We start from the raw sequence: 24,719 nt of genomic DNA on the forward strand, positions 1-24,719 counted from the left end.
TCAAATTGCCGTTGCTTACAGATGACACGATAGTATATAGAAAACCCTGGACTTCACCAAAGAATTATTAGAACTAATAAACAGATTTTACCAAAGTTTCAGAATAAAAAATCAATGTATACAAAAACACTGCTATATCCAATGTATAAAAAAACACTGCTATATTTATTTATCTGAAATAAAAATTAAAAAAAAACATTTACATATTATATATTATAATAGTTACAAAAATAAAATACCTAGGAATAAATTTAAACAAATAAGCTAAAGATCTCTACAAAAAACATTCTTTTTATATTGCTGAACTAAATTGAAGAGGATACAAAAAAAAAATGGTATGACACCCCATGTTTATGGATTATAAGTTAATTTTATTAAAACTATCCATACTATCCAAAGGAATACACAGCTTCACAGAACTAAAAAAAAAAATCCTAAAATCTATATGAAACCACAATAAGCTCCAAATAGCCAAAGCAATCCTGAATAGAAAGAAGAAAGCCAGAGGTATTATACTACCTGACTCAAAAATATACCACAAGGCTATAGTCATCAAAATAACCTGTTATGAGCATAAAAAACAGACACATAAACCAATGGAATCAAATATAGAACCCAGAAGTAAACCCATGCATCTACAGCCAACTAATTTTTGATGAAGGTGCTGAGAACACAATTAGAGCTTTATTTAATAATCTTTTTAATAAATGATGCTGGAAATATTGGGTATCCGCATAGAACAGAATGAAACTAGACCCTTATCTCTCAGCAGTTACAAAAATCAACTCAAATCTGCTTCCAGACTTAAATGTAAGACCTGAAGCTATAGGACTACAAGAAAACAAAGCATATGGCAAATGCTTCAGGACATTGGAATGAGCAACAATTTGGGGGACAAGACCCCCCAAGAGATGCATACACACCCACACCCCAAAATCAAAAGTGGATAAATGATATTGCAACACACTAAAAAGCACAGCAAATGAAACAATCATCCAAGTAAAGAGACAAACTACAGGAGAAAATATTTGAAAACTATACATTTGGCTGAATTATAAGGAACTCAAAAACTCAATAGCAAAAGAAAAAAAAAATACCTGATCTAAAAATGCACAAGACACCAAAGTAGACATTTCTCAAAAAAAGACATATAAGGGGCTGGGGATGTGGCTCAGTGGTAGAGTGCTTGCCTAGCATGCATGAGGCACTGGGTTTGATCCTCATCACCACACAAATGTAAAATAAAGATATTGTGTCCACCTAAAACTAAAAAATAAATATTTTAAAAAAGAAGAAGACATACAAATGAGCAATAAATTTAAAAAATACTAATGTCACTAATCATCAGGAAATGTAAATCAAAATGACAATCAAGGCCAGGCATGGAGGTGCACACCTCTAATCCTAGTGGCTTGGGAGGCTGAGGCAGGAAGATTCTGAGTTCAAAACCAGCTTCAACAAGTTGGTGAGGCCCTAAGAAACTTAGGAAGACTCTGTCTCAAAATCAAATATCTTTAAAAAGGACTGGGTATGTGACTCAGTGGTTAAGACCCCTGAATTAAATCCCTGGTACCAAAAAAAAAAAAGTCAATGAATTATTACATAAGAATGGTTCTTATCAAAATGACAGAAAATAACAATTTTTGGCAAGGATATATAGAAAAGGGAACCCTAATACACCGTTGGAGGGAAAACAAATTAGTACAATCATTAAAGAAAACAGTATGGAGGTTCCTCAAAAAATTAGAAATAGAATTATCATATGATCCTACAAACCTGATACTGGATATTTATCCAAATGATATTAAATCAGTATGTCAAAGAAACATCTGCACTTCCATATTTGTTGCAGCACTGTTCATTAATGTCCAAGACATAGAAACAATCTAATGGTCCATCAACCAATGAATGGTTAAAAAAAAAATGTGGTATGGTATATATAATGGAATACTATTCAACCATTAAAAAAGAACAAAATAATGTCATTTGTGTCCATATGGATGGACCTTGAGTTAATTATATTAAGTGAAAGAAGCTAGGCACAGAAAGACAAGTACTACACAATCTCACTCATATGTGGAATCTAAACAGTTGAATTCACAGAAGCTTAGAATGGTGGTTACTTGAGGCTGGAGAGAGTACAGGGAAGGGAAGGACAGAAAAACACTAATCAATGGGTACAAAATTATAGATAGATAGGAGCAAGAAGTTCTGGTGTGCTATTGCACAGTAGGGGACTATAGATAACGACAATAATAATAATAATAACAACAGCAGCACATTTTAAAAAGCTAGAGGATTTTGATGGGTTTTCATCATAAAGAAATGATAACTGTAGCCAGGCATGGTGTTGCATACCAATAATCTCAGTGACTCAGGAGGCTGAGGCAGAAGGATTGCAAGTTCAAGGCCAGCCTCAGCAACTTAGTGAGAACCTGTCTCAAATTAAAAATGTTGGGGATGCAGCTCAGTGGTAAAGCACCCTGGGTTCAATCCCAGTACAGAGAGAGAGAGAGAGAGAGAGAGAGAGAGAGAGAGAGAGAGAGAGATAACAGTTTGACTAAATAAATATGTATAACTTGATTTAAACATTAGATGATACATACATTTATTAAAACTTCATATGATACCCATTAATATGTATGAAAAGATAAAAATAAAATATAAGATAAAAATAGGTAAAGGCTCTGAATAGACATTTTGCAAATAAATATGTACAAATTCTTAATAAATACATGAAAAACTCTCAATTAGTCATTAGAAAACTACAAATCAATGCCACAATGAGAAACCTACTTCACTGTCACTAATAAGAGTGATTATCAGAAAGACTGACAATAGCAAATGTTGGTGAGGGCATGGAGTAAAGTGGAACGCTCATATACTGCTGGTGGGAAACCAAATTGATATAGCCCCTTTAGAAACAGTCTGTTAGTCCATAAATTTGCTTCTACACTATAATTTAATGAATTTAAGTACATTTGTTTTATATATAAAAACTATAGTGTTTTAAATATGAGAACCTTATTGTCTAAAATATTAAAAAGAAAAATAATTGTGAACTGATGTATACATGTGATGCCCATGTAATCACTGCTTTGGAAACATGTTCACAGTATACCATTTCATGGGTAAAAAGAAGCAGATCAGAAACAAACAAACAAAAAATAAAACAGTCTGACAGCTTCTCTGAATGTGAAACAGAGTTTCTACATGATCCACCAGTTTAACTCCTAGGTGTTTATCAAAGAGAAACAAAAACATGCCCACACAAACACTTATGCATGAAGATTCAAAACTGTACTATTCACAATCCAGCATTATTTACTAGTGGATGGAAGAACAATATGGTAGCCACACAATAGAATAGTATTTATTAATTTAAAACTGAAGTACTGATTCATACTACAATGTGAATGAACCTTGGAAACATGCTAAGTGAAAGAAGACAGACATAAAAGTCCATACTTTTATGATTCTACTACATAAATGTCCAGCATAAGGAAATCCATAATGACATAAAGTATTTTAATGTGGCTACCTTGGGCTGGTAGGGTTGGGGAAAATGGGAAGGGACTGTTAGTGGTATAGGTTTCCTTAGGAAGTGAACCAAACAAAAAATATTCTAAAACTGATTCTGGGGATAGTTACACATATCTATGAATATACTAAAAATCAACTCACTGTATACTTGAAAGGGATGTTATCAATCTCATTCCACCATCTTTCCTGCCCCATCCCCCTCCCCACTTCTCCCTCCCCTTTGCCCAATCACAGTTCCTCCATTTTGAAGTGTAAGATTTGTGAATTATTTTTCAATGAACTGGTAGTAGGAACCTGGTGCTCATTTTAATTCTCTAAATTTGATTTTAGATTATTCTTTGTGGATAACATCTTTTAAAAAAGCATTTTTAGGGCTGGGGATGTGGCTCAAGCAGTAGCACGCTTGCCTGGCATGCGTGCGGCCCGGGTTCGATCCTCAGCACCACATACAAACAAAGATGTTGTGTCCGCCGAAAACTAAAAAATAAATATTAAAAATTCTCTCTCTCTCTCTCTCTCTCTCTCTCTCTCTCTCTCTCTCTCTCTCCCTCTCTCTCTCTCTCTTTAAAAAAAATTCTCTCTCTCTCTCTCTCTCTCTCTCTTAAAAAAAAAAAGCATTTTTGGGGAGTCTGACAGACCCGAATTCTGGTTCAACCACTTAACAATTATGAATTCTTGGGCAGATTGCTTAACCTAAGCCTTCCAATGTCTTATCTGTAAAGCAGAGATGGTAATAATAGTAACTCCCTGGTAGGCTTTTGAATCATGTGCCTGGCACATTGCCAGTACTATTATTAGCTAATGTTACTTCTAAGCATTTGAACCACTTGCCTTAAAAACAAAAATCCATGCCTCTCTTGCTTTAAAATCCAACTTCCATGTTTGCTATTTCAAAAGTGTTTATAACTTTGTTCAGGGGAGAAAACTGACCTTCTGCTAGGACATACTGGATTCAAATCTAAAAATGTCCTTAAATAACAGCTCTATAATACAACTGAAGCTCTAAACAAACCAAGGCAAAAACCAAAATTTCTGTCACTTCTGAGGGTTGGTGTTAACTAATTTTCTCACCTGATTCTGGGAGTTTAAATCTAGGCCAGATTAAGAGAAACTTATTCTTTCAGTGTCAAACAGTCTCCAGAATCTGTGTCTGCTCTGAATCTCGTCCCAGAGTTAAAGTCAAAAGAGCCCCTGAGGGGCTGGGGCTGTAGCTCAGTGGTAGAGCACCCGCTTCGCATATGTGAGGCCTTGGGTTTGATCTTCAGCACCACATAAAAATAAATAAAGATATTGTGTCCAAATACAACTTTAAAAAAAAAGCCCCTGAGCATGGATCTTGCTATTGCTATTGTCCCACTTGGGTTTCTAACATATGACATCAAAAGGCAAGCTGCACCTTTGAGCCTCTCATACAGTTTTCTGGTCCAGATGAACGTGTCAGCGAATGTGTCAGGGATGGGTAGTCTGAAGCTAAGGGAAGGTAGGAGAGCTGTGGCATTCATCCTGGTCCCTTCGAAAGACTTTTATTCTTCTTTTGTGTGTGTGTGTGTGTGTGTGTGTGGTGCTGGGGATTGAACCCAGGCCTTGTGCATGTGAGACAAGCACTCTACCAACTGAGCTATATCCCCAGCCCAAGACCCTTATTCTTTTTTTTTTCAAATATTTTTTAGTTGTAGATAGACATAATACCTTTATTTTATTTATTTTTATGTGGTGCTGAGAATTGAACCCAGTGCCTCACATGTACCAGGCAAGTGCTCCACCACTGAACCACAATCCCAGCCCCCAAAACCCTTATTCTTTTTTTAATATTTATTTTTTAGGTGTAGATGGACACAACACAATACCTTTATTTTTATGTGGTGCTGAGGATTGAACCCGGGCCCCGCCCATGCTAGGCGAGCACTCTACTGCTGAGCCACAATCCCAGCCCTAAGATCCTTATTCTTAAAGGAGACACTATTTTATTGTTCTTCATGAACCTGAAACAATTTATATTTGTGTAAATTATCATTGGAACCCTTTTTTAAAGGTTGTGGCACACAGCTCACACAAGTGTTGGTCTTCTTTCACCATTCCTTACCAATACCTGTTTCGAGAAGTGATTTCCTCTACCCACAAAATATTCAATAAAACATTGAATAATAATATAATAATACTCCAATAAAACATTCTTCAGGGCAGGGAAGGCTAAGTTCATACCACATTACCAAACTCTCCCAGATCCTTTTAATTACGCTTTTGGAATACTATGTGTTCACAATGTTTTATTTAATACCTGTATTTCCCTCAAGAATCTATGCTCCACAAGGGAAGGGTTCTTCTATTCTTTGTTCACTACTAAATTCCCATCAGATAGTACAAGGCCTTACACAAAGTAGGTGCTCAATAAAGTATGTGTTGGATTAATGACCAACTCATGTAACAATGAAGTAATTCCTGGAATCAAGAACATGGATAACCAAGAGTTTAACTAGAGGCCTTGGATTTCCAAATGAGGTGGTCCTAAGAAAGGATCTTATTACAAAACAACATAGTTGGGAAAATATTAGCAATTTACCTGTGCTGGGTAAGCACGTTTACAGCTGAAGGATGATTTGCACAATAAGCCAGATACATAGATTTAAAATGAGGCATGAGATTCAGCAGACAACCTCCTACTTTGTGTTGATTTTCTGGAAATCTGTAAGAGAAACCGGTGAAACACAGAATGTAAAATAGGAAACAGAAGGTGAAAGATGATTCCAGTTAAACTTGGCAGCATGTAAACCTTTTGACTGTTTTGCCATGGATAAAAATGAAACTGTATTAAAACCATTTTATCCATGAAATATACGCTTTTTTGAGCACTGCTTTAAACTCTAACCACCAAATACAGCTATAATACATATGTCAGATGCTTACCTAGAATTAGTAGGTAGGGTTGTTTGTTTATTTCTAGGATGCTTATATTCAAATTTAGCTTGACACATTAAAAATGCTCTTGACTGGTTTATATGAAGTACAGACAAAACTAATCAAATCCAAAAGCTACACACCACAAAAGGATATGATATAGTCCTGTTGGCCTGGTGGTTGCTAGGCAGGGTGGCCTCAAGATTTTAATTTTAAAAATTAAAAGACATCCCTTTTTGTTTGTAGAAAACTCAGAGGAGCATGAGAAAGAAAAACTTACTCAAAATCACACCCTTCAATTATATCTACTATAATAATTTTGGCATATTCCATGGGCTTTTATTTCTACGTGTTTCTCCATAGAACAGCAAACAAAGATCAGGAATCTAGTTTGCAAAACTGCCCTTCTCAGTAAACATCCTGCCATATCAAATATTTAGATCTCTACTGGCATTTGAAGTGGCTCCTCAGGTCTCTGTAGTTTAAGATCTTTCCATCTTTCTCCCTGGACAGCCCTCCGGGTCCCATAAAACCAAAGAAACAGGCAACTACCCCCATTTTCTTTATAGAGATGAAAGTTACCCATATCTCCAAGATATGCTATTTAGAAAATTAATCTTGCAACAGAAATACATTGCATAATGACTAGAACTGTTAACTTTGTAGTACAAAGTTGAATGCCTCAGCAACCAGCCATCAAATTATTTTGTAGTTCATATAAAGATATACTTTTCCTTCCCTCACTTTTATGTGTTTGAACACCTAATATAATAGACACAATTCTAGGAATGAGTAAAAAAGAGAAAATGGTCTGGGGGTGTAGCTCAGTAGTAGAGAGCATGTTTAGCATGCACAAGACCCTGGGTTCAATTCCCATGAGAGAAAACAAACATATGAAATAGATAATCTGAATGCCATTTCCATGTAATTTGCAATGTGCCAAAGAAAATATTTAATCAGAGTCAAAGGTGTCATCCATGGTCAATTAAAGAACTTATGTATCTCTTAAAGTGACCAGAAGTAGTAAATTGATATAATTTTAAATTAAAGTCAGAAATAATTTACCAAACGTACAGCCCTGATATACATCTAGTGCTTTGACACTGCAAACACCACCACCTAGTGCATCTTCTCTGCATTGTTATTTTGCTCTGGGACAATGTATCAAAACTAAAGCAAATGGATAAATATAAAGCACCCTTATGTAAGGCAACAGATAAGACAAGAACAACTCAATGTTGCTGGCCATCCTAACAAACATGCCACACTTACTTTGAACATTCTTCCAAGGCTTGACAGAGTGTTTGTTGAAATGTACATACTTCCTCAAAGTTTCCTAGTAAAGATGTAAACTCCACAGAACTCAGACTGAAAAACAAAAAAAATAATGCACAGAGTTTCAGTTAACAGAATTGAAGGATGATGTTACATTATCTATAGTCTAGTTAGCAGAGGGATTGCTAGTGTCTGGCAAATATGAAGGTAGCAATCCCTGTATTTTAACTGTTGCTTCTTAATTTACACCAACTCTTGGTCTTGGGCAACTTTTTAAGTTTCTTTCTTTGGTTTCCCTTTCCTATATTAACAATTCTAAACAAAATTAGTGGTAATATGGTGGCATTTTGGTAGTTTATAAACCCACGAGGAAAATCAATAACAAGTGCATAAAAACCTAAGTAATCTAAATAGATAAAATATACATCAGGGCTAGGAATAAGTGTAAAAACTTTTGTGTACCCTCTCCTGGGAAAACCAAAAAAGTAATTGAAAGACATATGCTCAAATAATGCACAGAAAAATAAAACAGAAAAATCATCTTTCTCCTGAACTAAAATGCTCATAAATCAACTAAAAGAAATCTTTATGAAAGAAAGTAAGAGAAAGAGAATAGTACTGATGTTTATTTCTTCATTTTTGTAATGCAGTAGAGTCAAATAAAAGCAAATTGAATAATTTTACCTAGGGCCTCTCTATGAAGAATGTTCTTGTTCAGTTTTCCCTTACCAAACAGTAAATGATAATGAGAACAAGATCCAACCTTCATACAGTGATGAACAGTTATTCAAGCTTTTAACAAATAAGAACTCATTTTAACAACCTTATAATATCTGTATGGGGTAGGTACTACTGCTGTATCTATTTTCAGGTTAGACAACCCAGACCCAGAGAGGTTAAACACACCAACCAAAGTCACAATGCCAATGAATTGCAAAGACAGAAATTGGAACAAAACATCCTATCTCCAGATTCCATGCTCCCAACCACTTCTAAAGAGAGAATTTTCCAAAGATTTACTCAACAGATTAGTGTTTGCTGCTTGTTCTTTCTCCTTAAGAATAAAATGATCCTTGGAAAGTATTTCCAAGAGAATATTTTTTCTAATAAAAAATGGGAAGACCCAGAATGATCTCCAGTAACATCTCCAGTAACCCCTAGAGTGTAAAAGCTTCCAGTTCTTCTGCTATAATACCCTCTTGAACAACAAGCTGGAAAACCCCAGTGATGGGTGACAAAAGCGAAACTGCTAGTGGCCAGCTTCTCTGCTTGCTGCTCTTTGTAGCAGCAAAGGCCCGAATCAGGAGCTTACTTAAGCCTGACAGGAGGCTTCTCTGGCACCTTCAGGATCAGACAATAAACACTCTTATTTTCTGAGATCACTCTGGGATCGACCAGATAGACAGAACTAATGGAAACTGACTACAACTACATACCGAATATATTTAGGAACAATGCAGGTCTGACCTCAGGTCTCTCACCTCCCCTGCCCTGGCTCTTGGCCTATCTTTTCCTCTCACTGTGTCTTGATTGCTAATCAGTCTCTTCCTCATTTGAAATACTACCCCCTCCCCTCCCAGGTTTACCACTTAAATTCCTCTATCCTCTGCTTGTCACCTCCAGAAAACAAAGAGCATATTTCACCTGGTGTCAAGAGACATGGTAGATCCAGTCGGGTCTCTTACTGTCTGCGTACAGACAAGGCAGGAAACCTCTCTGAGCTTCAGTCTCTCTTTTTAAGTCTGTGCAATGGAGATAGTAATTTTCTCCCAGGGCACTGGACCCTGAGGTGCCATCCAACTCTAAGAACTATGATTCATATCAAACTTCATAGTTCGCATAGCAATAACAGCCCAGAACAATGTTGTTGATCATGTTCAAACTCTTCCCACAAGGAAATACACAATCCTTTCATACTGAAGAAAGATTCCTATAATGCCATGAGAATAAGCCAGAAATTCAGCAAGACAAACCTGAACAAACATAATTTTTAAAAAGGAAGACAAATAGCGAAAAACTCATTTAAGTTGATAGTAGGCCACTGTCTAGCAAAAGTAAGCAAGTTTAAGGTCTAGGCAAGGAAACTTAGCAAGATCCTGCCTCAAGATAAAAAAAAAAAACACATAAAGGAGCAGCCCTGGATTCAATCCCCAGTACATAAATAAATAAATAAATAAAAGTCAGTTCCTATGGAAATTAAAGGGGAGACTTTTGTCCTTCATTCCTTGGATTGCTAAATTTTCTATTTTATTTATGTATCACGATCTCTAGTGATATATAATCAATTAAAATAATACAAATAAAGCAGTTAGCCCCTATATGTTAAATATATTATGCCTACAAGCATAAAAAATTAAATGGTCAAGAGTTTTCTTTTGTAAAAACTAAGTTTTCATTTCAGGCCTTTGACAATCACTTTAAATTTCTAACACCAAAATAAGGTTCAAACATTTTTGTTTTAAAGAACAAGGGCAGCAGAATAAAATAGACACTAGTATTGCTGTATGTATATACATGTCTGTATAACCAATGTGATTCTGCAATCTGTACACTCAGAAAAATGAGAAACTATACCCCATTCGATTCAAATGTATGATATGTCAAGATCATTGTATTGTCATGAGCAACTAATAAAAAATAAACATTTTGATATTTCATTATCATTCACATTTGCTCAGCGAAAGACTGTCTTGAATTGTTGTTATGAATATCTACAAAATGCTACATGCATTCCACTCTCACAGCATGGCAAAGAAGTTCTGTCCTGGCAAGGAAATACCAAATGTGCACGAGAATTTTCAGTTTATGTGCTTTCTCAATAAAAGCACCAGCAAGTCCTTAGTAATGGTAAATAAGACATGCCACTTTTAAAATGTACTAGATACATGAAAGATTAAAAAAAAAGTTCATCTAATAGATGCAGAGAGTGAAATAATGGTTACCAGAACCTGGGAAGGGTGTGAGGAAGGGAAGAGGATGTTTAACAGGTGCAACTAGATAAGAGGAATGACTTCTAATATTCTATAGCACCATAGGGTAACATGGTTGATACCAATTAATTGTATATTTAAAAATAATTGGTAGAGAGGCTTTTGAAAATTCCCAACACAAAGAAAACATATTTAGGGTGCTGGATACACCAATCTGCTGGATCTGATCATTACACATATGTATTAAAACTTCATACTGGGCTGGGGCTGTAGCTCAGTGGTAGAGCAGGTGCCTACCACATGTGAGGCACTGAGTTCAATCCTCAGCACCACATAAAAATAAAAAATAAAGATATTGTGTCCGTCTATAACTAAAAATTTTTTTAAAAACTTTATACTGTATCACATAAATATGTGTAATTAGTATTTGTTGATTACGTTTTGAAAAAAACTTAAATAAGGGAAGACACAAAAATGTACAAAATAAAAAATTGTAACAGGAGAAATTCATATCTACTCATTCCTTCCACAGAAAGCAAGTCAAGCTCTCCCAGAGCAACATCTTGCATAATTTCTGTTGCCCTGACCATGTTCTTGGCAACCTGTGATCTGTGGAAATTCTTCTAAAGGGCAAAATCAATTATTCAGTGACATAAGAGTAATGACTCCATATGCTGACATTATCTTTCTTTATTTAGCAAGGAGTTTCAAAGGAAAAACTTACTTGTTATTGGATTGCAAGGGTCTCAAGTAAGTAACAAGAAGAGACTGAAGTTCTTTAGCATATTCTCTTTCAGTGTCCAAGATATTCTGTAACACCTACGGAGAAAAAAAGGTTAATGTATTATAACTGTCAAGAGAGTCCAAGGTCTAATATAGCTTTAGATATTTTAACCAAATTACTAGCAAAATAAAGGCCTTATTTATTTAGGTTGGTGCTATAAGTAAGGAGCACAGAATCTGAATGCACTTTATTTTGATCTAGCAAGGTATTCTAATAATTGACAACTGGTTACATTGCATAACTCATACAAACACAATTTTTCAGAGTCACCCATATCTGGAGGAGCTTTTCCATTTACATGTTCAAAATACTTTCATGTGTGTTGAATAATTTGATTCTCAGGAAAGGGCTCAGTTAACAAAGGATTATTATCCCCATTTTATGGATGAGAAAATTGAGACCGACTACCTTAAGATGTAGAGATTCAATGCCAAGATAATTTAAGGATAACTGTATGGAAAGGGTATATAGTTCAGTGGCAGAGCACCTGCCTTGCATATGTGGTGCCCTTGAATCCATCCTCAGCACCCCCCCACACACACACACACCAAAAAAAAGTCACTTTTTTTTTTTTGGTACCAGAGTTTAAACCCAAGGACACTTAACCACTGAGCTACATTGACATCCCCAGCCCTATTTTGTATTCTATTTAGATTCAGGGTCTTACTGAGTTGCTTAGGGCCTAAGTCGCTGGCTTTAAACTTGCAATCCTGCTGCCTCAGCCTCCCAAGCCACTGGGATTACTGACATGTGTCATGGCACCTGGCTTGAAAGTATTTTTTATTGAAAATATTTTTAGTAATATCATCTGTACTGAACATGTATAAACTTTTTTTCTTTTCAGTAAATAATATAGTATGACAACTATTTACATAGCATTCACATTTTATTACTTATTATAAGTAGTTAGAAACTATTTAAAGTATACAGGAGGATGTACACTATTATATGCAAATACTATGTGTGCCCTTTTATATAAGGAACACAGCATTCACAGATTCTGTTATTGGGTAGGGGGGTCGTGGAACCAATTACCCAAAGATACTAAAGAGTGGCTGTACTCACAAGGCAATGCATGACCGTCTGCTTTTAAAAGGTGGAATGGACCAAGCAAGTGGAGGCACAGGTAGCTAGCTGTGGACTTTCTAGGAAACAACTGGACTGGAGGATGGTAATCCTGACTCTGCTACTGAATGACAGGTTACTTAAGTTTTAATGCTTAACTCACCTCATCTCAGATTGTGACATTTCAGCTACCTTAGGGACCATTGTGAACAAGTAGTGAGCTACTATACAGGCAAGTGCTGGGTGAGTGGGAAATAGTCTGATTAATTTAAGAGGTTTAAAGGGTGTTTTTCAACAGCAGCATTACTGACATTTCAGATCAGATGATCCCTGTGTTGTGAGCAGATGCACTGTGCATCATGGGATGTTTAGCAGCATCCCTGGCCTCTACCCACTAGATGTAAGGTGCATCCTACCTCATAGCCCAATTATAGCAACCAAACATGTGTCCAGATATTTCCAAGTATCATCTAAAGGGAAATACTGCTGCTGATTAAGAATCACTAACTTAGAAGGTTACAGGCCACAGGGTAACTTTAAAATATAGGGGTTAAGTTGTAACCCCCACTCCCAGCCATTCTTATCTACTTTCAGTTCCTTTATTCCTCAGAAACTATCTCTAAAAATATAAATACAGAGTTCTGAAAGTATTGATATTCTCTGAAGTTAACCCAGTGACGGAAAAGAAACATTGTCCCCTATAGATAATCCAAGCACAAACACAGCTGATAAGGAGAATTACAATTTATCAGAGGAAAGACCCACAATTAGAAGCCTCTACAGGAATCAGGACCAGGCAGGGAAACCTGAAGCATTAATTGACAAGATTGGTAGGGGCTCAGTAGGGATATAACTGAGAATTGAGAACTCCGGGGCGGGGTCAGTATTAAGGGAATACAGCCACACTTCTTTGAGTTTTATCGCCAGAAGCCCTACAAGTTGTCCCAGTGAAGAACAGAGGAAATGTCCTCATGCTTTATACAGGAGGAGGGGGAAAGTAGCCATTTTGAATAACACCAGAACAGTCTGTTCTTAAAATGTCCTGCCCTCAGGAGAAAACTACCAGCACACAAGTTATTAGAATTTCATGACAGCTAAACAGACATGGAGAAGAGAAATGCTCAACACCAACCATCTTCTACCCTTCAGTGTGGAGGAAGGGAAAACACCCAACTCCATTCTCCTCTAGCCATCCTATCCCACCTGAGTGGGAACTGATAAGCAAATATATGTAATAGGAATACCAGAAATAAAGGAAAGCAAGCAACAGCAACATCTCTAGCAATTAGAGAAGTGCAAATCAAAACTACTCTAAGATTTCATTTCACTCCAGTCAGAATAGTAGTTTTCAAGAATATAAACAACAATAATTGCTGGTGAGGATGTGGGAGGAAAGGCACACTCATACATTGCTGGTGGAATTGCAAAATGATACAACCACTTTAGAAAGTGGTATGCAGATTCCTTAGAAAACTTGGAATGGAACCACCATTTGACCCAGCTATCCCACTCACGCCTGTAATCCCAGCATACTACAGTGATATAGCCACAACAATGTCCATAGCAGCTCAATTCACAATAGCTAAACTGTGGAAACAGCCTAGATGTCCTTCAATAGATAAATGGATAAAGAAACTGTAGTATATATACTCAATGGAATATTACTCAGCATTAAAAGAGAATAAAATTATGGCATTTGCAGGTAAATAGATGGAGCTGGAGAATATCATGCTTAGCAAAGTAAGCCAATCCCCAAAAACCAAAGGCCAGATGTTCTCTCTAATAAGTGGATGGTGATCCATAATGGGGAGAGCAAGGAAAGAATGGAGGAACTTTGGATTGAGCAGAGGTGAGGGTGGGGAGGGGAAGGGATGTGTAGGAGGGAAGGTGGTGGAATAAGATGGAATATTACCCCATGTGTGGGTATGATTACACGAATGGTGTGACTACATCATGTACAACCGGAGAAATGAAAAGTTGTGCTTCATTTGTGTAAAAAATAAAATAAAATTAATTTAATTTAAAAAAAAAGAAATGAATAGAAGGCATATTAAAAAAAACAATAATGGCTGAGAATTTCACCAAAATTCATGTCAGACACCAAACACAGATCCAGGAATCTGAGGGAACAACAAGGAGAATAAATGCAAAATAATCTAGGCATATAATCTTCAGACACCAGAAAATTAAAAAAAGACAAATAAAATAAAATCTTTGAAGAAGATAGAGAAACCAAGCAGCTTATCTATTCAGATCAGGTAAAAGTTACATTTGACTTCTCAGAAAACATGCAAGCAAGAAAAGAGTGCAGTAAACTATTTAAAATGTTGAGGAAAAAAACACCAACCTTAATTTCTGTACCTTGTGAAACTATTATTCAAAAGTGAAGGAAAACTAAGACTTCCTTAGACAAACAAAAACTGTCAACAGTAAGCCTGATTTCCAATAAATGTTAAAAAAAGTTCCTCAGAGAAAAGGAAAATGATATAAATCAGAAACTTGAAGGTACATAAACAAAAAAAGAATAGAAAAGGAATAAGTGAAGACAAAATAAAAATTTTCATTTTTTCTCATTCTTAACTTCCTAAGAGACAATAAACTATTCAAAATAGCAATGATGTATTTGATTATATTTGTGTATATGTATACACTTAGGTATGCTTATATATAAGTGAAATGAATAACATCAATGATGAAATAAAGAAGCGATTAGGACAAACTTGTTATTATAAGGCATTTGTAATAAATGTGGATATAGCGCATATCTTGTATGGTATTATTTGAAAATAAACTGGGATTCGATGTTATTGTATATTTTAAACTCCAGGGCAATCACTAAAAAACAGTTTTAAACATTATTATTAATATGTTGAGAAAATGGAATCCTATAAAATGATAAATTAAAACAATAAAAAAAACAGAAAAATGTAGAAGATATAAACAGAACAAGAACAAGGGCAAGAAGCTGGACATGGTGACTCACACCTGTAATCTCAGTGGCTCAGGAGGCTGAGACAGGAGGATCTCAAATTCAAAGCTAGCCTCAGCAACTTAGTGAGGCCCTAAGCAACTTAGTGAAACGGTTTCAAAAATTTTTTTTAAAGGCTGGGGATGTGGGCTGGGGTTGTGGTTCAGTGGTAGAGTGTTCACCTTGCATGTGCAAGGTCCTGGGTTTGATCCTCAGCACCACATAAAAATAAATAAATAAAACAAAGGTATTGTGTCCACCCACAACTAAAAAATAAATAAATTAAAAAAAAAAAAAGGTCAGGGATGTGACTCAGTGGTTAAATGCCTCTAGTACAATCCCTAGTACAAAAAAAAAAACAAGGGCAACAAATAGAAAACAGCAACAAATATGATAGGTATTCAACCATATTAATGCCTATTTTAAGTGCCAATTGGTTAAATATTCTAATTAAGAGACAGATATTTTCAGAAGGGATAAAAAACCAAGGCCCAAACATGCTATTTACAAGAAATACAATTGAAACATAAAACATATAAATGAAAAGGAATAGAGAAAGAGATATCATGTTAACACTAATGAAAAGAAAGTTAGATGCTGGGCATGGTGGCACACAGCTGTAATCTCAGCAACTCAGGAGGCTGAGGCAGGAGGGTTACAAGTTCAAAGCCAGCCTCAGCAACTTATCGAGGCCCTAAGCAACTCAGTGAGTCCCTGTCTGAAAACAAAGAACAAAAATGGCGAGGGATATGGCTTAGTAGTTTAGCACCTCTATGTTCAAATCCCTGGTAGAAAAAAAAAAGAAGAAGAAAGAAAGAAAAAAAGATAGTTGGAATTACTAAGTGAAAGAAGCTAATCTGTGAATCCTACACACTGTCTAATTCCAACTATATGATATTCAGGAAAAGACAAAACTATGAAGATTGTAAAAAAGAAAATAGAAAGAAATCAGCGGTTGCCAGGAAATAATGGGTTAGAGGGAAGAATGAATAGGCAAAACAGAGGAATTTTGAGGTAGTGAAGCTATTCAGTATAATACTATAATGGTAGGCAAATGTCATTATATGTGTTATGTATAATGTTGTTCTTCACAGAAATAAAGAAAACAATTCTACTTCATATGGAACTAAAAAAAAAAAACAACAACAACAACAACCCTGAATAGAACAAAGCAGGTGGCATCACAATATCTGAATTCAAAATACACTATAAAGACATAGTAATAAAAACAACATAATACTGACATAAAAACAAACACACAGGCCAATGCAACAGAAATAACAATTCAGAAATAAATCACACATTTATAGCCAATGAATTTTTTTACAAAGGTTCTAAGAACACACATGGCAAAAGTATGGTTTTGTTAATAAATGATGTTGAGAAAACTGAATATCCACATGCAGAAGAATGAAAACAGATTGTGGTTTTATGCCATATACAAAAATCAACTTAAAAATAAAAAGCTGGTGCAGTGGCGCACACCTGTAATCTCAGTGGCTTGGGAGACTGAAGCAGGAGAATCACAAGTTGAAAGCCAGCCTCAGCAACTCAGCAAGGTCCTAAGCAACTTAGTGAGACCCAAATATTAAAAAAAAAAAAAAGGTGTGAGGGGTGGGCTTGGGATGTGGCTCAGTGGTTAAGCACCCCTGGGTTCTTAATATATAATAAATAAATAAAATAAAAGCATAAATGGCTGGGGATATCGCTCAGTGATATATTGTCTCTGGGTTCAATTCCCAGTACCACACCCAAAAAAAGATAAAAGACTTACATGTAAGACTAAATGTTAAACTACTAGAAGAAAACAGGGGAATCTCATCCATTCCATTGGTCTGGGTGATGATATTTTTATACAACACCACAAAAGCACAAGAAAGAAAAGCAAAAAAAAAAAAAATCAAACTAAAAAGCTTGCATACAGCAAAAGATCACAGACTAAAGAGAATTACCCACAGAATAGGAGAAAATATTTGCAAACTATACATCTGATAAGGGGTTAATATCCAACATTCATAAGGAACTCAAATAACTCAACAGCAAGAAAACAATCTGATTTTAAAATGGCAAATAGTCTGGACAGACATTCTGAAAATAATATATACAAATCACCAACAGGTATATTTAAAAAAAAATACTTAACATCACTAATCATCAGGGAAACCCAAATCAAAACCACAAGGATATCACCTCACACCTGTTAGGAAAGTTACTATTAAAAAGATAAAATATTGGGCTGGGGATGTAGCTCAGTGGTAGAGGATTTGTGTAGGATGCATGAGACCCTGGAGTTTGATCCCCCGAACCACACACACATACACACAACACACACACACACAAAAAAAAAAAAAAAACAAGTGTTAGCAAGGATGTAGAGAAAAAGGAATCTCTGTACACTGCTGGTGGGTATGTAAATTAGCATAGCTGTTATTTTTTAAAAATGGATATTAAACAACAAAAAACCCTAAAAATAGAACTAGCATGCAATCCATCAATGGGTATATAAATGAAATCAGTATGTTGAAGATATATCTGTATTCCCACATTTATTGTAACATTACTTGGTATAATCAAGAAATAGAATCAACCTAAATATCCATCAGTGGTTATTTAGTGGATAAAGAAAATGTGGTATATATGCACAATATAATACTGTTCCATCCTTTATTTTTTAATCTTTTATTTGTTTTAATTAGTTACACATGACAGTACAATGATCTTGACATATCATACATTTGAATCAGATGGGATATAATTTGTCATTTTTCTGAGTGTACAAATTGCAGAATCACATTGGTCATGCAGTCACGTATATAGATACAGCAATACTAGTGTCTATTTTATTCTGCTGTCCTTCCTATCCCCCTTCCCCTCCCCTCCCCTCCCCTCCCATCACTTCTCTCTACCCAATCTAATGTGGCACATTTCTTCCCCCCTCCCACATCATCATACCTATATTCTGTATAATGATGAGGGTCTCCTTCCATCTTCCATGCAATTCCCCTTCTCCCTCCCTTTCCCTCCCACCTCTCTTCCCTATCTAGAGGTAAGTTTCTTCTCATGCTCTTCCTCCCTACCCCATTTTGAATCACCCCCCTTATATCAGAGAAGACATTCTGCATTTGTTTTTTTGTTTTTTTTTTGGGGGGGGGGGATTGGCTAACTTCACTTAGCAAAATCAGCTCGAATGTCATCCATTTCTGTTCCATCCTTTAAAAAGAGGAAATCTTGCCATTTGTGATGACATGGAAGAACCTGGAGGACATCATATTAAGTGGACTAAGCCTGGTATAGAAAAACTAATAACTGCATCATCTCCTTATATGTGGAGTCTAGTTGAACCCCCTGGTGGTTGCCAGGGACTGGGACAGTTGTAGGAGAAGAGTTAAGGTGATGGTGAACAAAGAGTGCAGAATTCCTATTAGATAGAAGGAATAAGTTCAAGAGATCTATGGCACAATATGATTACTACAGCTAATAACAACATAAGTTTTTCTTGGAAAATGTTAAGAGAATAGATGTTTAAGTGTTCTCACCAAATTATGTTAGGTAATGCATATGTTAATTAGCTGGATATAGTCATTCCACAATGTACATGTACTTCAAAGCTTCATGTTGTACATGATAAATACTATTTATCTGTCAATCTAAAGATAAAATAGTTTTTAAAAGATTGTGTAGTACTGACATAAAGGTAGGTATATAGATCAATAGAGAACAATTGCAATTCTAGAAATGAAACCAAACATCTTTGGTCAATTGATTTTTGACAAGGATATCAAAACCACTCAATGGAAAAGAACAAATGGTGCTTGGAAAACAGGATATCCAAATGTAAAATAAAGAATTTGCATCCCTACCTCACACCATTTATATATATAAAATTCAATTAGATTTAAAAGTTAAATCTATAGCCAGGCACAGTGGTGCACATCTATAATCCCAGTTACTCAGAAGGCTAAGTCAGGAAGATAGTATGTTTGAGGCCAACCTGGGCAACTTACTTAGACCCTATCTCAGAACACCAAACAAAAAGGGTTGGGGATGTAGCTCTGTGGTAGAGTGCTTCTGAGTTTAATCCTTAGTATCTCAAAAAAAAAAGTTAAATCTACAAAAGTCTTAAACAGAGGAGGAAATCTTCATAAGCTTGCATTTGGCAACAGATTGTTGGACAATACCAAAAGGATTAGCAACAAAAGAAAAAAAATAGGTAAATTGGAATCCATGAAAATTGAAAACTTTTCAAGAAAGTAAAAAGAAAACTTACAGAATGGAAAAAATATTTTCAAATAATATCTATGTTAAAAGTCTAGTATCTAGAATATATATAGAACTCTTATAGCTAAAAAAACAAAAATAATCAATTAGAGGCTGGCAAAGGATATGAATAGACATTTCTCCAAAGATTTACAAATGGCCATTAAGTATACTCAACACCACTAAATGTTAGAAAAATTGTAATCAAAACCACAATCAGATACTACTTTGCACTTACTAGGGTGGTGTAATAAAACTTTAAAAACAGATAATAGAAAGTGTTGATGAGGATGTGGGGAAGCTGGAACCTATGTAAGCTTATAAGAATGTAAAACAGTCCAGCTACCAGGAAAACAATTTGACCATTTATCAAAAAGTCAAATAAAGAGTTACCATATAACCCAGCAATTCTACTCCTAAAGAAATGAAAACATATGCCCCACCCCAAAAAAAATGCACACAAATGTTCATAGCAGCATGAGTAATAATAACTCCAAATTGGAAGCAACACAAAGGTTCATCAGCTGATAAATGGATAAACAAACCATGGTACATCCATGCAATAGAATATCATTCATCTACAAAAAAATAGAGAAATACTAATATATGCTACAATATGGATGAAACTTGAAAATAATTATGCTACGAAGCCAGACACAAAATACTACATATTATATAATTCCATTTATATGAAGCTTCCAGAGTAGGCAAAATCCAGAGAGACAGAAAATAGATAAATAGCTGTCAGGGTGGGGAAATTGGGGATTGCTAATAGGTTTCCTCTTGGAGTAATGACAATGTTATAAAATTAACTGAGATAGTGTTCTTCATTGTACATCTCTGTGAATATAATAAAAACAGTGAGTGGTACTCTTAAAATGTTGAATTTTATGGTATGTGAATGATATCTCAATGAAGCCATTATCAAAAACAAACAAACACTCAAAGCACTGATTTTCCATCTATTAATAAAAATTTTGGTTCTTCTCTGATTCCAAGTCCTTTTCCAGTGTTGTGTGATGTCTGAAGTTCAAGTTTGCCCATCTTCATAGCTCTCTGCCCAGCTCAGCTGCTGTTTATTGCAGTACTTCAAAAACAACCATTTATACTCATGTTCATCCCTAATATTCATTTTCTTATTCATAGAAATGGATAGAACTGGGGCTGGGGTTGTGGCTCAGTGGTAGGGCGCTTTCTTAGCATGTGTGGGGCACTGGGTTCGATCCTCAGCACTATGTAAACAAATTAAATAAACAACATAGAGTTATTGTGTCCAGCTACAACTAAAAAAGAAAAATTTTAAAAAGAAATGGATAGAACTGTCCTAGAATTCAACAGTACTATATTCTTACAAGAAAAGGAGGGGGCAAGACTCACATACAGATGGCTTTATTTTAAAAAAATTATTTGGTCGTCTATAGTGTTTGTATTGGGAGTCAAAAATGATGGTGTCTGGGCTGGGGATGTGGCTCAAGTGGTAGCGCGCTCACCTGGCATGCGTGCAGCCCGGGTTCGATCCTCAGCACCACGTACAAACAAAGATGTTGTGTCCGCCAAGTACTAAAATAAATAAATGTTAAAAAAAATTCTCTCTCTCTCTCCCTCTCTTTCTCACTCTTTCTTTAAAAAAAAATGATGGTGTCATGCCTTCCTTCTTATTTTCAAGGGGGAATTAAATCTTCTCATCATATTTTTGTCCATATGTTTTTCTAAAATGACTGTGTCTGGTAATAAGCCATCTCCTTCACTCTCCCTTCAAGCACTGTTGTCTTTAACAATCACACCACATGAATTATAGTGTCTATTGAAATAAAGAAAAACAAAATAGAACACTCAATGCCTGAAGGGAATTTTTTCTTCTTTCTTTCTTAAATTATTTTAGTTTTTGCAGGGCTGAAGATCGAACCTAAGGCCTTGTACATGCTAGGTATGTGTTCAGCTGGAGGAAATTTTTAAATTAGAAAAACTGTGGATATGCCAGGTGTGATGGTACACACCTATAATCCCAGCAACTCTGGAGACTGAGGCCGGAGGATCAAAGGTTCCAGGCCAGTTTCAGTAACTTAGCAAGACCCTGTTTCAATAAAAAATAAAAAGGGCTGAAGGTGTAACTCTGTGGTAGAGTGCACCTGGGTTCAATCTCTAGTACCACCCACAGGAAGGAAAGAAGGAAGGAAGGAAGGAAGGAAGGAAGGAAGGAAGGAAGGAAGGAAGGGAGGGAGGGAGGGAGGGAGGGAGGGACAGGACAGAGGGAGGGAAGGAAGGAGGGGGGAGAAAAATAAAGATATTTTCATCATAAAATTTGATTTTGAAAAAACTAAACATTCCTTTAACTCCATGATTGATGCAATGCAGCCTCCATCTCCCACAATGAAATAGCTTTATAATTTCATTTTTTAAGTCCTAGCATCTGGGACTCTTTTACATGAAATTGCTAAGATTTTTCAAGAAAGGTGCCAACTGTTCTGCTCCCAAGGGTTCATTTGTTAGGTGGGGCAGCATGTATTCTAGGAGTGCCATCTCTACTGGAACCACTGGGATGGGACAAACAAAAGACAAAGGCAAGGGAGACAGACAGATACTTCCTGCTGCCTTTCAGTGAAATCTAGAAAGCTAAACAAAAATATACATTAAACTCACATTACTGCAAGTTTTGAGGGTGGCAAGACACTGGCTTCATAAAACTAAAGGGACAAAGGTAGTTAATAAGTTTTGTCACCAATTATGTCTCCCAAACTATATATAGATGGTAGTATATTAAATAGAACTGTCCTTGCCATGTTTTGATTAGCAGAAATGCCTATCAGGGTGGATGCTTGAGATTCTTTCTCAAATTCACTTGGACATTTATTGCTTTCTTCAATCTCAAAAGACTGACTGATGAACTTCTGAGACTGGTTATTTTTCAGGCCACAGGGCATGTAATATGAAAGGATAAGAAGGGAAGCAGACAGAAAAGGCTGTGTGTTTCCCAACAGAAGGTCTCAGTGGTGAGTCAGAAGGCAAGAAGTTTGGCAGGCCAACCAACTTCAGAGAAGTACAATTTGATCGAGACAAAATCCATTCAAACTTAACTAAAATAGACTGCCCAGACACTGCCTTTGCCCATCATGTTGCTCACCTAACCTTTGCCTGAATCGAGAAGAAATCAGGTGATGAGAAGCCACATAAAAGAGGTGGAAGCCTTTTGTAGTCCATTCTTAGCTATTGATTTTCCAGTAAAATTAATTTCCTACATTTCCTGGAAAGGCTGTAGAGTCAGTTCATCTCTATAATTATGGTTTCTAAAAGGAAGGAGGCATATAAGTACAAAGAAATTGTTTTAAGGGTTTAAAATGCACAAACCATGTCTGAAAATATATTTTGAGACATGTCCCATGATAAAGGAAAAATATAATGATCTCAGGAGACCTGAAATCAAAGTAAAATAATGTTGTTTTACTTTGAGATAATTATGATGCCCCTAAGAATGAGTTAATATTGGTAAAGTACTTTGCGACTGCAAAAGGCAATATATTGCTGAATTAGGGTCATATTTGATTTCTATACCAGTGGAACTATCTGTCTACCTTCAAGAGCAGGGATTCATTTTACACCACCAGGTCATCAGCTTTCACAAAACATGCAGCACTTTCCTTCAGTATCTGGAGACAGACTCACCAACTCCACAAAATTTTGTTACTTCCTCTACCTGCAGCATTTAGATGGAAGAGATATATGGAGGAATAAGACAGGAAGAAGATAGGTTAAAAAAAATAGGGGATGTGAGTCAGATTTTCGTCATTGTGATAGAATACCTGAAAAAAAAAGAACCTAGAGGAGGAAAGATTTATTTTGACTCACAGTTTCAGAGGTTTCAGTCCATGCTCACCTGTCTTCATTGCTATGGGCCTGTGGTGAGGCAGAACATCATGGCAGAGAGGGTGTGATGGAGCAGAGCTGCTCACCTCATGGTGGCCAGGAAGCAAAAGAGAGAGGAGGAAATGGCCAGGAACAAGATATAGTCCCTAAGGGCAAGCCTCCAGGGAATCACTGCTTTCAACCATGTCCTATCTCCTATAGTTTTCAGCACCTCTAAACGTCCATTCAAATTATAAATCCATCAGTGGATTAATCCACTTGATGAAATCAAAGTCCTCATGATCCAATCACTTCCCCAAATCCCTATCTCTAAACATCACTGCACTTGAGACCAAGCCTTCAACACATGAGCCTTTGGGCAACAGTCCAAATTCAAACCATAACAGAGGATATAGAAAATAAAATTAATGGAGGGCTGTGTAAGGTCATTTAGACTAGCAGAATAAAAAGAGTGGATAAGCACTAGAAAGGTAGAGAAAATTCAGGGTGGGAGCAAGTGGGTGGAGAGATGGGAGAGAAAATGAGGGTAAGCAGGTAGGAGGCTAGAGCAAGAGTTACAGGAGGCTTCTTAGGATATTTTATTTAAAATGCCACAGACTTCCTCCCACCTTTCCTACTGCATGTCGGTCCTGTGAGACATGCCCTTTAGGCATCAACTGTAAGTTATATAAAATGGAAGAAAGTCAGAACAAAATAAATAATACTGGGTCTTACTTGAATGTACAGAGGAAGCATATCTCACTCTGCAGATAGAAGCTCATTCCCGAAGTTGAAAACTGTGCATATAGCCTTTGTGATACCACAAAAGACAGCTTTGTTACAGTGTGCTGCAATAGTTCCAAGGGACATTTTGATGGGAGAAGAAGAGAGTATGGTCAACTCTATGACCTACAGGGATGAATTGCAGGCATATACATTCTTGCCTGGTGAACTTTGCTCATATAGTTCTTCCTGTCTGAATTCCCTTTCAGTTTTTCTCTGCTTATATAAGCTCTGATTTTCTTCTTAGACACATCTTGAATACTACCTCCTCCATTCCCTTTCCCCTACTGATTCTCATATTTTACTTTAAGTGAGCACCAAAATCACTTGTGGGGAGGGAAGGGGGTTGTGAAACAGACAGGGTGAGTTGTTTAAAAAT

At 36.2% G+C, this 24,719-nt stretch overlaps 1 protein-coding gene across 9 annotated transcripts in view; it reads right to left on the reverse strand.

Moving 5' to 3' along the window:
- Arhgef6 (Rac/Cdc42 guanine nucleotide exchange factor 6) overlaps positions 1–24,719 on the reverse strand; it is a 109,480-nt gene that overhangs the window by 34,236 nt on the left and 50,525 nt on the right. For all 9 annotated transcript variants that reach the window (XM_077107373.1, XM_077107374.1, XM_077107372.1 and 6 more), the window contains 3 exons: positions 11,368–11,462; positions 7,711–7,806; positions 6,104–6,226 (listed from right to left, as the gene is read on the reverse strand). In XM_077107373.1, coding sequence (XP_076963488.1) covers positions 6,104–6,226; positions 7,711–7,806; positions 11,368–11,462 — 314 coding nt within the window. The remainder of the gene's footprint in view (positions 1–6,103; positions 6,227–7,710; positions 7,807–11,367; positions 11,463–24,719) is intronic.

This window comes from Callospermophilus lateralis, chromosome X, assembly GCF_048772815.1.
Source record: "Callospermophilus lateralis isolate mCalLat2 chromosome X, mCalLat2.hap1, whole genome shotgun sequence".
Lineage (NCBI taxonomy): Eukaryota > Metazoa > Chordata > Mammalia > Rodentia > Sciuridae > Callospermophilus > Callospermophilus lateralis.